General features: G+C 44.0%; 1 protein-coding gene across 1 annotated transcript in view; it reads right to left on the reverse strand.

The window, feature by feature from the left end:
* Window positions 1–12756, reverse strand: part of LOC147684251 (putative cation-transporting ATPase 13A5) — a 256436-nt gene that overhangs the window by 83738 nt on the left and 159942 nt on the right. The window contains exons 18-20 of the mRNA XM_086942616.1: window positions 11337–11500; window positions 4494–4616; window positions 3523–3602 (exon numbers count right to left, since the gene is read on the reverse strand). Of these exons, the coding sequence (XP_086798742.1) occupies window positions 3523–3602; window positions 4494–4616; window positions 11337–11500 (367 nt within the window). The remainder of the gene's footprint in view (window positions 1–3522; window positions 3603–4493; window positions 4617–11336; window positions 11501–12756) is intronic.

Here is a 12756-nt window from a genome sequence, read left to right on the forward strand (position 1 = left end):
CTATTGTGTGACTCTCTGTGAGGAGTTTGCAAGGTCGAACCATCAGCTGTATCCAGTCATGTGACCCAAGACAGGAAGCGGGCAGAAAAGGACTAAGGACAGGAAAATGCAAACTTTCTAAAAGTAGCATTTTCAAAATTGAGGTTTTCAACATTTTGCCCATATTTACTCAAATGTGCATTACTCACTCAGTCTGTTTCTGTAAACCGCTTTGCTATCCTAGTGGGTGTGGTTCACTTCCTAGAAAACTACAGACAAATAAATATTTTGACACATCAAGCAGCCTCTAAGCTATATTTAATGACAATAACTATGGTTTAAATCCAAAACTAAAGTGTGTTTTAAATTTTTTAATTGGACACAAGTGACGATTCCCACAAGTTCTTGTTCAAATCAGACAGCCACCTGTCATGTCGCGGACAGGACTGTTTGCTCAAGGGGTCACTGATGGTACTGCTGTGGCTGTACCGGAAGTAAAGAATATACTTTTCAAAGTGAAACATCCAAGGGTTTGCATAATACTGCAAAGAGTGAAGCTCTAAGATCAGTTAAGAAATGGGATTAAAATAAGTAAAGGCATTCTAGAGGCATAAATGGATATGTGGGTAGCACTTCTCCTGACCCTTCTCTGAGCTTAAACTAGCTACATCTCCTGGAGTTACATTTCCCAGTCAATTGTAAAGTGGTTTAAAGTCACACTAAATTCAGCACACAACGAAGAAATGTCTGCAAACAAATATTATTGTGATATTCACAGAATAAACAAGCATTGGCAAGGCCAATAGGTCTTGTGTATGTGATATCTATTGGATTTGTTGGAGTGGACTGCACTGGAGAGGTATAGCATAACGTGGTGTGGCATTGGGCTGCATGGGGAGGAGGCATTGTTTTAAGTGGAGTGCAGTGGCATGGTGCACTGTGGAGTGAAGTTGCATTTTGTGAAATGGAGTAGCATTGTGTGGTGTGGAGTGCAGTAAAGTGGAATTTTGTGGCATGGAGTAAAGTGCAGTTAAATTGTGTAGAGTGGAGTGGAACTGAGAGGAGTTGAATTGTGTTTCATGGAGTCAAATTGTGTGGCATTGAGTCAAGAGAATGGTGTTAAGTGACATTGTGTGAGATGGAGTGGCATTGTGTGCACTATAGTGGCATTGTGTGGCATGGAGTGGCATTGTGTAGAGAAGATTGACATTCTGTGTCATGGAGTGTGGTTGCATTGTGTAGTATGGAGTAGAGCAGAGTGTCATATTTAGAGTGGAGTGCAATTGAGTGGAGTGGAGTAACACTGAGTGGAGTGGAGTGGCATTGTGTGGCATGAAGGGCATTGTGTGGAATGAGGTGAAGTGCTGTGGCACTGAATGGAGTAAAGTGGCATTGAATGGAGCGGCGTGGTGTTATGCAAAGCATTCCAATACCTTGTCAGGAGTAGCAGGTATTGTATAAATACAATTACAATACAGTCACCTCTAGAATAGGCCCTGGACTGTCCAGGTGCCAGGGTGCAATGTATTTAAAAAGTAGAAAATGTACTCTTAAGTTTTAATGTCTTGATAGTCACTACTGCAAGGCCTAATTCTCCAATAGCATACATTGGGGTTACCTTGTTACATTTAAGAAGCTGTAATTTCCAAATGAAAACAGGTAATCTGTTAATGTTAATTTCTTACGGTAAAGTCTGAGTTTATATTACACATTTTAAAAATGCTACTTTTAGAAAGATGTATTTTTCGTACCCTAGCCATTAAGTGCCTACAACCTGTGTCTGGGTCACATGACTGGGTGTAGTTGACCGCTGGGCTTTATGTATTCCTCCCAGACAGCCACAAACCATAGAGAGCTTAGGTGCACCTGGATTGACCATCGCTGACAGGATGGGAGGGAGAAGCTGGGCACAGCACTACCTACACTTGAATAGGTTATGTCCTGCCCCCACACAAAGGGCTGCATATGCCATATAGTTAGTTGGGAGCCAGAGCAGAGGAAGCAGGGTACCTATGCACTTCAAAGGGAAGGCTCCAGAAGCTTCTACCCCACTTCATAGGTGCAACTGGGTATAACTATTGGATCTCAAACACCAACCCTTTAGTACACTTCTAGACCTGTGGTAACTCTGCCAGTAGGAAGGACTGCTGTGCACTGCTGTGCTGCTGAAACGAATGCCACTCTCCTGGACTGCTGACCATAAGAGAATGCTGCCCTGCTGTGCTGACATGCTGCTTGCTGCCCTTTTGAACAGGTGAGTAGGACAGGACCTGCATCTCTTGTACCCAGAACCCCATAATAACTCCAATTGCTTGTTGACTGGCCTCCTGACCTGATTCTGTAGGGATATACCAGGTTTTTAACAACCCTACAGCTGCTCCTGGACCCTGTCATATGTGTATCTACCCTGTCCAGTGATACCACCCAGTCCTTGACCCTCGGAAGTTGGCCTAAGGTGCTTAGCCAGCCTCTGCTGATCTAGATTAACTGATGTCTAGCTTAACTGATGCATCTTCTCTGCTGTGCAGCGCAACCAGAAGCAAAATCAACAGATCACAGCTGCTGCATGGATTCGAAATGTTGCAAAGACCTGCATCACTTTGCAGCCTGTTGTCTCATCAGAACTGCTGTTGGGCAACGCCTCCTCGCCACAGGCCCTCACATTCTTCGTTGACAGTAGCCTCACGACGATGGCTGGATTCCGCATCGCAGCCTCGCAACTGCTTGGAACTGATGCATCTCCCTGACTGCACTGTGCATCCTTAACTTCTCATCGCAAGTCTTCATCAAGGGGATCCTTGATGATGATGCAGGATCTCAAACTTCAGCCTCGTCACATCTCAAAACAGATGCATTGCTTCAGTTGTGTGGCACAACTCTGACGTGGGCCCCCGCAGTGCTCCACAAACCAGGATTTGAGGTAATTTGCTCAGCGGGCTTAATTTGGTCCCTGTAGCTGGCATATGCTCCATTGCAGTTAGCCTTAACTTGTGATTGTGTTCCGGTCCCCCACTAACAGATATCCACAGTTGACACTTTGTGCCTTTTCACTCTATTTTTACTAAATCCTTTAAACCTGCTAATCTCCAAGTCTACTGATTACAATATTGTTGTTTTAGTCTTATTTTATTTATTTACAATTGCTCTATTTTTCTAACCTGGAGTGAGAATCTTTTGTGGTGTGTTTTTTTTTCTGTGTTACTGTTTGAAGTGTCGGAAAATACTTTACACATAGCCTCTATGGTAAGCCTGGCTACTCTGTTCCAAGCTACCAGGGGGTTGAGAGCAAGTTAATTTGGAGATTCCTTGTAACATAATCCTGAGAAAACTAGTGACTGTTGCTTGAGAAGGGTTTCACCCCCCTCAACCAGTAACCCACATTTTTTACAGCCTGGGATGCCACCGATAGGCCCTATAGTGCTTCACAACACTACCACAAGAGGCCACATGATCATTCCACAGTATACATCACTGTGCTGCATTAGTATCATTTTGATTTCATCATAATAAACTCTACTTAATAGGAACAAAAGCACAACATACTCTAGTTTTTGGAATTCTTCGATCAAGCTGGTTTTCTGTTGTGGAGACATTCTGGCAAAAACAACCCCGTTAAGAAGTAACTGCAAAGACAAAAGCAAAACATGATGACTCAGGGACTCAAAAGCAGGAGGAAATAAGGGGAAACAAAGTTGACTATTATTAAATCTGGGGTACATCAGAGAATACATATTCTGGCTCGGTTTTTTGATAATTGGAATACTTGTATGGACCCAATCATGTGACTTCATATCAAATGTAGTATTTGTCAACTGGTTTGAACTGACTGGGAAAAGTCAGTTGTAAATCTGTGAACTGAGGCAACTCACAATAACTTCAAGCAGCACCATGAAATGGAGATAAAATGATTTGCCTTGGATAACACAATTTAGGTACATTATGGTATGCAGGGCCTAGACCCAGACCCCCTGTTTACACACCCAACCTAATTTGTTTTTCAGGTTTCAAATGTACCAATTGGATGCCTGAAGAACATGTTAAAGCCTATTTATGAAGAGACAATCAATCCAGGAAAAACTTAATTGGTTTTACCTACACATGCACCTTCAAGCTCACCAGTCTCGGCTAAAGGAAGTGCCAGATATTTTTTACTCTTTTCCATTAGTCATTACTGGCTTATTCAGTGACTTTACTAGCTACTGCAAGCGGCCCCTTCCTAACTTCCAACCATACCAACCCTCCGGGCATGTCCGCAGTTCGCGGAGGACACAAAACTTGGAGCACCCATGATAGGGAGCAGCAGTGGCTCAATGGATTTTCATAATCTTTTATCAACCTGCACTTTCTATATTGGCTAACATTGTACCTGATTAACAGAGATCAAATTCAGATTCCTATGACAGTTCCATGTTTTAACAGACCTTTATAAAGAATAAGGCATGACCGATTCCAAAAATTAAAATGAAAGACACATCACTGTACTTTGGAATATATTCATCACCTGCAACACTTACTTTTGGGAGCATGCTGTAGAAATGCTGCACTATGATTTGATAGGATTTCCCACTCATGGCAAAATAGAATTCCTTTGCTGCATATTTAAGAGACAGATTTTCATCCATCTTAATGAGTATGTCCTGTTGACAAAGAGGTAGTATCAGATATGTGAATAGATAATATTTCAATATTTTGTTGAAACAAATCAGGATACCTTCGGAGCCAAAACAAAGCATAAAACATGCAGGTTGGAGTGAATCTTTGTTGGACTTTTCACAAAATAAAATAAGAGTTCTCTCGTTCTCTCGCCTCACTCACCACTTAATTCACTCTCCCAGGTGCTTGTAAGAGAGCAGCAAATGCTCCAAACACTCATCATTGTGATAGAAACAGCTCAACTTTCGTTAATGGGTTAAAGGGGCCAGATTTACCAACAAGTAGTGCACCAGAGTGCATCAAGCAAAGTGACTGCACTGCATTGTGTCACATGAAGAGGGCAGAACTGTGTTGCATCAAACAGATAGGGCAGTTCTTCTCTCTCCATGAGTTGGCACACTTTGTGCTGTCCAGTGCCTATGCAGAGATGCTCACACCATAGTGCAAGGGTGGCTGTGTTGTGATCAGGATAGTTGTTGTGCTGGAAGGAGTATCTCCTCTATAAAAACCAGTGGTGGCTGGTGACATTTGAAAGTCGTGCTGCGTAAAAGTTGTGTGGGAGTGCACAGCGGCGACCCAGCATAGCAAGCAAGCCTGAACAACCTAAAGGGGATTCATGGGGGTCTCACCCCAAGATTATTTTTTTTTAAAGAATGGGCAAACTGGAGCATCTTAAGGATTTTGGGGGCCTTGTGCCAAAATATATCTAGAGGGGCCCTGTTAGGAATTGCTTTGAATATATGGTCCAGTTTCAGCTGTTTCATCCCCCTTTGACCAGGTCACTGACAGTGCACAGCCATTCCTCCAAAATTCTAAATGTGTTTACATTTATAATATTCATGGATAGTGATGACATGTGTTTTCAACATTGCAATTGATGTCGGTATCATTACTGGCACCAGAGTCATCCCAATCACTGCCAGCAGCATTGCTGCCACTACTCTTGCTGCCAAAAGCGTCACTGCCCGCACCACTGCCCTTATGATCTCTCTCAGCAGTACTGCCCTTATGATTGCAAGCATCGCTGCTACTACTATCGGTACCAGCTATCACAGAAGTATTATCAGTACCACTGCTACTGCCACCAGCCTGCAAGCCCCAATGGCAGTAACGCTGCACTTGCATCTCTCTCAGCAGTGTAACATCCATTAGTAAAAGCATGCAAACACCTGTGCTATTATTATCGCTGCCAGAAACGTAAGTGCCTTTACCACTGTTCTCATGCTCTCTCTCAGAAGTACCACTGCCAGCAGTGGACACTTCCCTTCTACTACTGTCGCTGCCAACACCATCACATCCAGTAACACCCGCGTGGTCATCTCTCGCAGCAGCATTACTGGTGCCACTGTTATCAGCTTCAGCATGCTAGCTTACAGGCCAGTACCACTGCCTATGTCATCTCTCGCAGGAGTATCAGTGGTCCTGCAGTCTGCAGAGAGGCCAGAGGAAACTATCACCTAGAGAAGGGATCACAGGCCAGGAGCCTAGCAATGCTCTTAGTCTTGAGTTATTGATTAAGGGCTGGGGTACCGCTCAAGGCAGCCTGGCCCACCACTCCGGCTGCGGTTTTATTTTTATCGTCAACCAGTAATTTGCCAGTCAGACCACAACAGCTGCCGTCCCCCAGGCCTGCTGTGCCACTTCATTAAAGTCAAGCCTGCAGGTGACTGAATCAAAAATTACTAGTTGCCTCTTGGCAGCGGAATTGACTGGAAAGGGAAGGGACTTTCCACGCAGCAATTGAATTTCTTTTTTTAGAAATAATTTTGCATACAGTATTTTCTTGTACAGAAACTTAACTAACCAGTCACGGCCAGCATGACGGGCAGGTGAGGGGATCGCGTGCGGGGGGTACATGAGGGGAGGAGGTGGGAGGGGTTTAATTAATATAACCCCGCAGGACCCCCGGGTCCTGCATTTGCCTGCTGCCGCAGCTCTCCTCAGAAAGCAGCCACCCACAGGCAGCCTCCCTCCTCTGCCCTCTAGCAATCACAATGATGCAATGGCAGCGTTGTGATTAGTGTGGACAGCACCCAGCCGGGCTCCTAATACGAGGCCATATTCTCTATGTAGGCTGCATACCGCCTACATAGAGAAAAGGGAGAGTGTGCAAGACTGCTTTGGTTGGCTCCAGAGCGCTGTCTTAAACAGTCAGGGCCCACAACAGTGGGCTAGCCATGCCTCCCCTGCTTTCTAGCAGATCCGCCCACAACCAGTGTGAGAAGCAGAAACATAAAATGGCAGTGAAGATCTCTACTTTTGGACGTAGTCTCTGAAATGCAAGTCAAAACGCTCCAGCAGGGGAAGGCAGAGGGCTGTAGCCAAAGACAGCTTCACAAGGCTATTTACCCCTTTGGTGAAGGACAGATGAAAATGATGTGTTGCTGCTGAGAAGAATATAGAGAAAGAAGCTGCAAAGTCAATCCAATCGGCGATGTACCTCAGGAGGATAGGTGAACAGGTTGGTCTTGTTATCCTACTGTTTGACCACTCATTTTCAAAATCTTTAGGTATGGGATTTAAACACCTGGGCACCTTTAGTAGCACAACTAAGGATTAAGGAGTGGGGGGACACTGTTGTAATTTAGCAGTGATTAGGTTAAGCATTAGCAAAAGACATCTTGTATTTAGAGACTATCTTGTCCATTTTACGGAATCCATTTTGTATTTCTGTCGGCCATTTTGTTTGCCATGTGCTGTGTCCTACCTTCCTATTAACTGCTCTTGAAGTCTGCCTAGAGACAAGATATATTTATCCTCTTTGCACATGCCCAGTTCAACTTACAGGTGTCTCCAACTTGTAACTGTCAAGATGTGTCTACCAGAATTATCTTACTGTCAGCCCTTCCCACTTGTTGCTAGCACACTCTCTGTATGACCTTGTATGTATTTGAAACCAGCATTCTGTACCTTGTACATCCTCCTTTGGAGCCCCTGTGTGGGTATAAAAGGACCAAGCTCCTTCCAGTCAGTGTGCTACCTCATACACTACCGAAGGGTGTTTTGTGAATGTAGTTCCACTTCTTGAGGTTTAATAAACTCTGTCTTTTCTATTCCAGTTTCTGTGCCAACTTCTTTTTATTGGTCTAAGGACTCTGAGCAGAGAAGGGTGAATCACTTGGACTGGTAGGCCTGGCTGAGGCTTGCTACTACAACACCTCCAGGTGTTTCAAGACTCACTCAAGCTGGGTCCAATGTGCAGGCTCAAGAAGGGGGGAACCATTTGTGTCCCTGTTGCTCTGAACTGGAGGCCAAAAAACTAGCCCTTGCAGTTACTCTGGTAGTCCTGGGTACAGGTGAAGATGCATGGCTAGACATATTTGAGGGTTCAAGGCAGGCTACAAGCAGAAAAGCTGTCATTCCAGCTACTGAAAAGCAGTCTTGAAGACAACACAGGAGTCCACAGCAGCAGATAGTCCACTGAGAGTGTTTCTGCAGGACAAGAGTAAACTGTAAGGAGGTCTGAAGGTCATATTATTATATCCTGGTACCCTTCTTCTGGAAGGTGGGAGACATTTCTAGTAAGGTTCTTTGAAGTGCATGGACTTTCCTGCCTCCTGTGCCCTGCTTCAAGTAGAAAGCAGTGAAAATGTGAAGGTGTTAGTCTTGTATGGGAAGACAGAGCATACCCTATTCAGTTACAAGTGGGGCTGTGCACAGCATCGCTTCCCCATCCTGCCAGCAAATGGCCCATTGAAGCACATCCCTCTAATGTGTGACAGTACGGGAGTAATTTACAAAGACTAACTGCCAGCTACACCCAGTCATGTAACCCAAGACAGACCAGGCACAAAAGGCTAAGGAGATAAAAATGCTAACTTTCTCAAAACTCAACAAGATGATGGAGAGAGTGATTAAACTGTCAACCATTCACCCCCAGTCAAAAGATATGGATTTAATCCATTGTTCTTTTGCTCACTATGCCACCCCAGTTTGGAACCAGTTGGGCTCCAAACTATAGTCAAATAGCAAACTGTTAAGAGAAATGATAGTCACTTAAGAAAACTGTCTTGGTTCAGCCTTTTACAATGAGTGAATGATGGCCTTATGTATAACCTGTCCGATGGTCTGTTGTCCTGCCAGGATGATGGAGTAACTTACTCAATCGCCCTGGTAGCTGTCCCTCTCGCCGGATTCATAAATGACAGTCAAGCTGATGGTAAAGCATTGGCAGAATCCACTGTTACGGCTAACCCTGTCAATGCTTTTTATATTTGGAGCAGGGCTCACTTCAATGTGACAGAGCCGAACACTAAACAGTTTTCTTTTTATTTTCATAAAGAGAGTCTCAAAACAGGATGTTCTTTTTAAAATTGTATATTGTTATATTATGTGGAATTGTAGAGTGCAACTAATCATGTGCGAAGTTGTCCAGGTGCTTGAGCAAGCTTGTAGGTCTAAGACTGAAGGTTTTGGGTGTCTGCACCACAGACTTAGTCAATGAGCCAGGTCTTTGTCTTCTTACCAAATTCAAGAAGTTAGGAGGAGACCCTGATGTGCTGAGGCTGGTCCTTTCCTGACTTGAGTGCGATGTAGATGAATTCTCAACCTCTAGCTTAGCTTTTGTGGATGCAGAGGTTGTGCAAGTGAGATTGGGACTGAGCGAAGGTGTCTGGTGGGTTGATGAAAGGGAAGCCAGTTGTTGGTCCGATGTTCTACAGTGCTTTGTATGCATGCTTGAGTAGTTTGAATTGACTGCATTTGTGTTTGGGGAGCTATACAGTTCCTTGAGGTGTGGTGCATCATAAGAGGTCAAGGATGAGTCTTTCTGCAGCGTTCTGGATGGTCTGTGGACAGAGATCCTTGCATAGAGTAAATTGTGGTAGTCTAATCAGCTTGTGATGAGAGCTTGTATGACAGTGTCTCTGGTTTTCAGGGTTAGTCATTTAAAGACCTGCAGTAGCATGCAGAGAATAGGAAAACAGGAGGAGCTGATTGCATTGGCTTGTGCTGGTATGTTGAGCTAGTCGTCCAGAATGATTCCCAAGTTTCTGGTGTGATCAGTTGGTGTGGGACAAAACTCTGATGGCCACAAAGTGGAGTCCGAAAGAGAGTTCTTGTTCCCAAATATTAGCACTTCTATCTTGTCAGAGTTGAGTTTCAGACACTTGGATCTCATCCAGTATGAGACGTTGATCATGCAGTTGGAGAAGTAGGTTCTGTTGGTGGTGGATGTGCTGGTCAGATAAATGTTGAGTTGGCTGTCAATGGTGTAGAATATGATGAAGATGACTTGTGATCTGATGATTTTGGCCACTGGTATCATGTATATGTTGGATAGGGTTGAGCTAAGCGATGATTCCTGGAGGGCTCAGCAGATCAGATTCCAGGATTCCAATGTGCAGGGTGGTAGTCTGGTCTCTGTGTTCTTCTTGTGAGGAAGGAGCTTATCCAGTGGAGGGAACTTCCTTAGATGCCTCTGTTGTGCAGTCTTCTGACAAGGGTGGGGTGGGAGACTGTACCAAGGCAGCAGAAAGATCGAGCAGGATGAGGGCTGTGGTTTCTCCATTGTCCAGTATGGTGCAGATGTTGTCTTTGGCCGCAATGAGTGCAGTTTCTGTTCTGTGGTTGCTCCACAATCCTGAATGAGTGTGGTACAGTAGTTTGTGGAGTTCAAGGGGGTTGGTTAGTTGTTTGTTGATTGCCTTCTCTATCACTTTGGCTGGGTATGGGTGAAGAGAGATGGGTCGGAAGTTGCTCAGGTCACTGGGGTCAGCTGATGGTGTTTTGAGGGCACGTTTACTGCTGCATGTTTCCAGTCTTCAGGGAAGGTGATAGATTTAATGTATTTTTGATGATGTAGGTGAGGATGTTACTGATTGGTGGTCTTCCCATGTTGTAGATGTTGTGGGGGCATGGGTCTGTTGGGGCTTCAGAGTGTACCAGTTTCATGATCGCTGAGGAGTCTTTTATGTGTGTTTTGCACTAAGTCAGGTGTTTGTCTCATGTGATGGTCATTAGGTTAGCCATGAGATCTTAACGTCTGATTGTTGTTCGAAGTTGCTGTAGATCTTTTCTATTTTACTGTGGAAGAAGCAAAAACAAAATGCTTCTGTAGCAATGGGAGTTCTTTTTCATGGTGAGGCGAGCATGCAGCAGTTTCACTTTCCATTAACACCAGGATTTTCCTAGCAGTGACTGGAAGTGAAAGCTAACCTCTAATTCCACCCATCAAATTCAGGTAGGTGGAAGTAGAGTTCTGCCTCTGATGGCCCTTACTCTGCAGAACTTTTGCAGGAGGAGAAGCCTCCTTCGTGAGTAAACCTAAGGTCTGCCCACATAAAAATTGGTCATGCAGACCATTATCTTGGTGGTATAGATACTCTGGTAATAGCGTATCCTTAGGGCCACAATATAAATTAGCCTCCAAGATTGTTAGTGACATAGGGTAAATTAATGTAGTCAATGTCTACAAACCCAAAAGGTTAATTGGCACAGAAGGTTTAAACCAGCTTTAGGTTTCTGCTCAGGCAGGTTGAAACACTGCTTCAGAACAAGAAGTGTTATAAATGCCTCTGGATATCATCGCTGGTAAATATGGGTCCAAGAACATTTGATTAACATTTCCTGGAATTTTAAATTCTATTTGACTTCATCTTAAATTTAACATATCAGGTGCACACGTAACTGCTAATATGTCTCTTCTAAATGATTCATCCTATTATATCCCAAAGTAGATAACCTAAGTAGGAAGAGATAGTTACATTGATCACCTTCCCATTCCGAACATTATCCTTCTGGATTTGAAATGTGAGCGAGGCGGGTATGGATCCTTTTGGCCCATTGGCCTCAACCACAATCACCTTGCTTCTTTTTGGGACCATCCCTGAATGTTTGGCAACAGTAAGAGCGGTCTGGAGGTTGTCACCTGTGAAAAAGAAAAAGATTGATCTAAGTAAACTTGTTGTGGAACAATGAAAACAACTGTTATACATCACTGTGAACCATTTACCATACAAAGAAATGATGGGTCATTAAGCATAATAATTCCGGAAAGTGAGAGGGCACCAGTGTCTGCTCACCTCTTTCATCTGACTCTAGATTTTCTGCCACCTCGGCGCATCCACCTTTCTCACCCCGGACACTGGACGGCTCAATTATCCACTTCATATGGCTACCTGCACCTCTTGATTTGTCACACCGATGCGTCCATGACTCACATCCCGTTTCACAAACCTGAATTAGGTCCGGTGTTGCTTAGGGGCCATACTGCTCGCCCTACATCCTCACCCACAGGGGTTCACCACAGGGATTTCCCCATTAACAGGATCAGTACCGGTACAACAGGGACCTATTAACCCTTTTGGACAACCTGGCCGGGTTAGAATTATCACCGGCCTGACGAATTCTACGCATCACTCTGCAGCTCCTTACAGCACTGAAGAAGTTACAGGATAACTCCCTTGTGTGACAAAACATGTGTTGGCTGGTTGTTTTTCGTTGTTGCATTATTAAAAACATTTAATCATCACACTGGTGTGGACCGCAGATATTGTTACAATATGAGACTCTTTAAACCAGAACTTTATCCTAATTTTGTGTGCCTGGGAAGGTGTTTCTCCTTTATGCCCTGCCAAGGGGTTGTCGTGACATTCATGCATGGCTTTAATTCGAAGATCTCTTGTGGGCAAAAACGTTTTCTTTTCTTGATAAAGTACACCATCTTGGATAACTCTCTGTGGGTCTTCTGTAACCCAATCCCCCATATCTGTTTTGTTCATTAAATTCTGAATTTACTTTCCAAAAGGTTCCAGAGAAATGGTTCCTATGCTTTTGTCTTCCGGAATTACCTGTTGGCTTTCAATGATTGTCCGCTGGTTTTCTGTATCTAAAATAGACAATGTGTCTGCCTTTCCATTTTTCAAACCTGGTCGGTAGGTGGTTACAAAGTCAAAATCTGCAAAGTAGAGTGACCAGCCGGGCTGACGGTGTTTAAGGGTACGAGCAGATCTTAAAGATTTCAGATTTCTGTGGTCAGTAAATGCTGTTACTGTGTGCTTAGCACCCATTAAATAGTACCTCCAATCCTTAAAGTAGAACAAGGGGATTACCTAAGCCTCTAATATTGATTCAAACAACAAATGCCTAAATGGGGATAAACACAAATGTATTGGTTGATCCTGA

Source organism: Lissotriton vulgaris, chromosome 11, assembly GCF_964263255.1.
Source record: "Lissotriton vulgaris chromosome 11, aLisVul1.2, whole genome shotgun sequence".
Taxonomy (NCBI): domain Eukaryota; kingdom Metazoa; phylum Chordata; class Amphibia; order Caudata; family Salamandridae; genus Lissotriton; species Lissotriton vulgaris.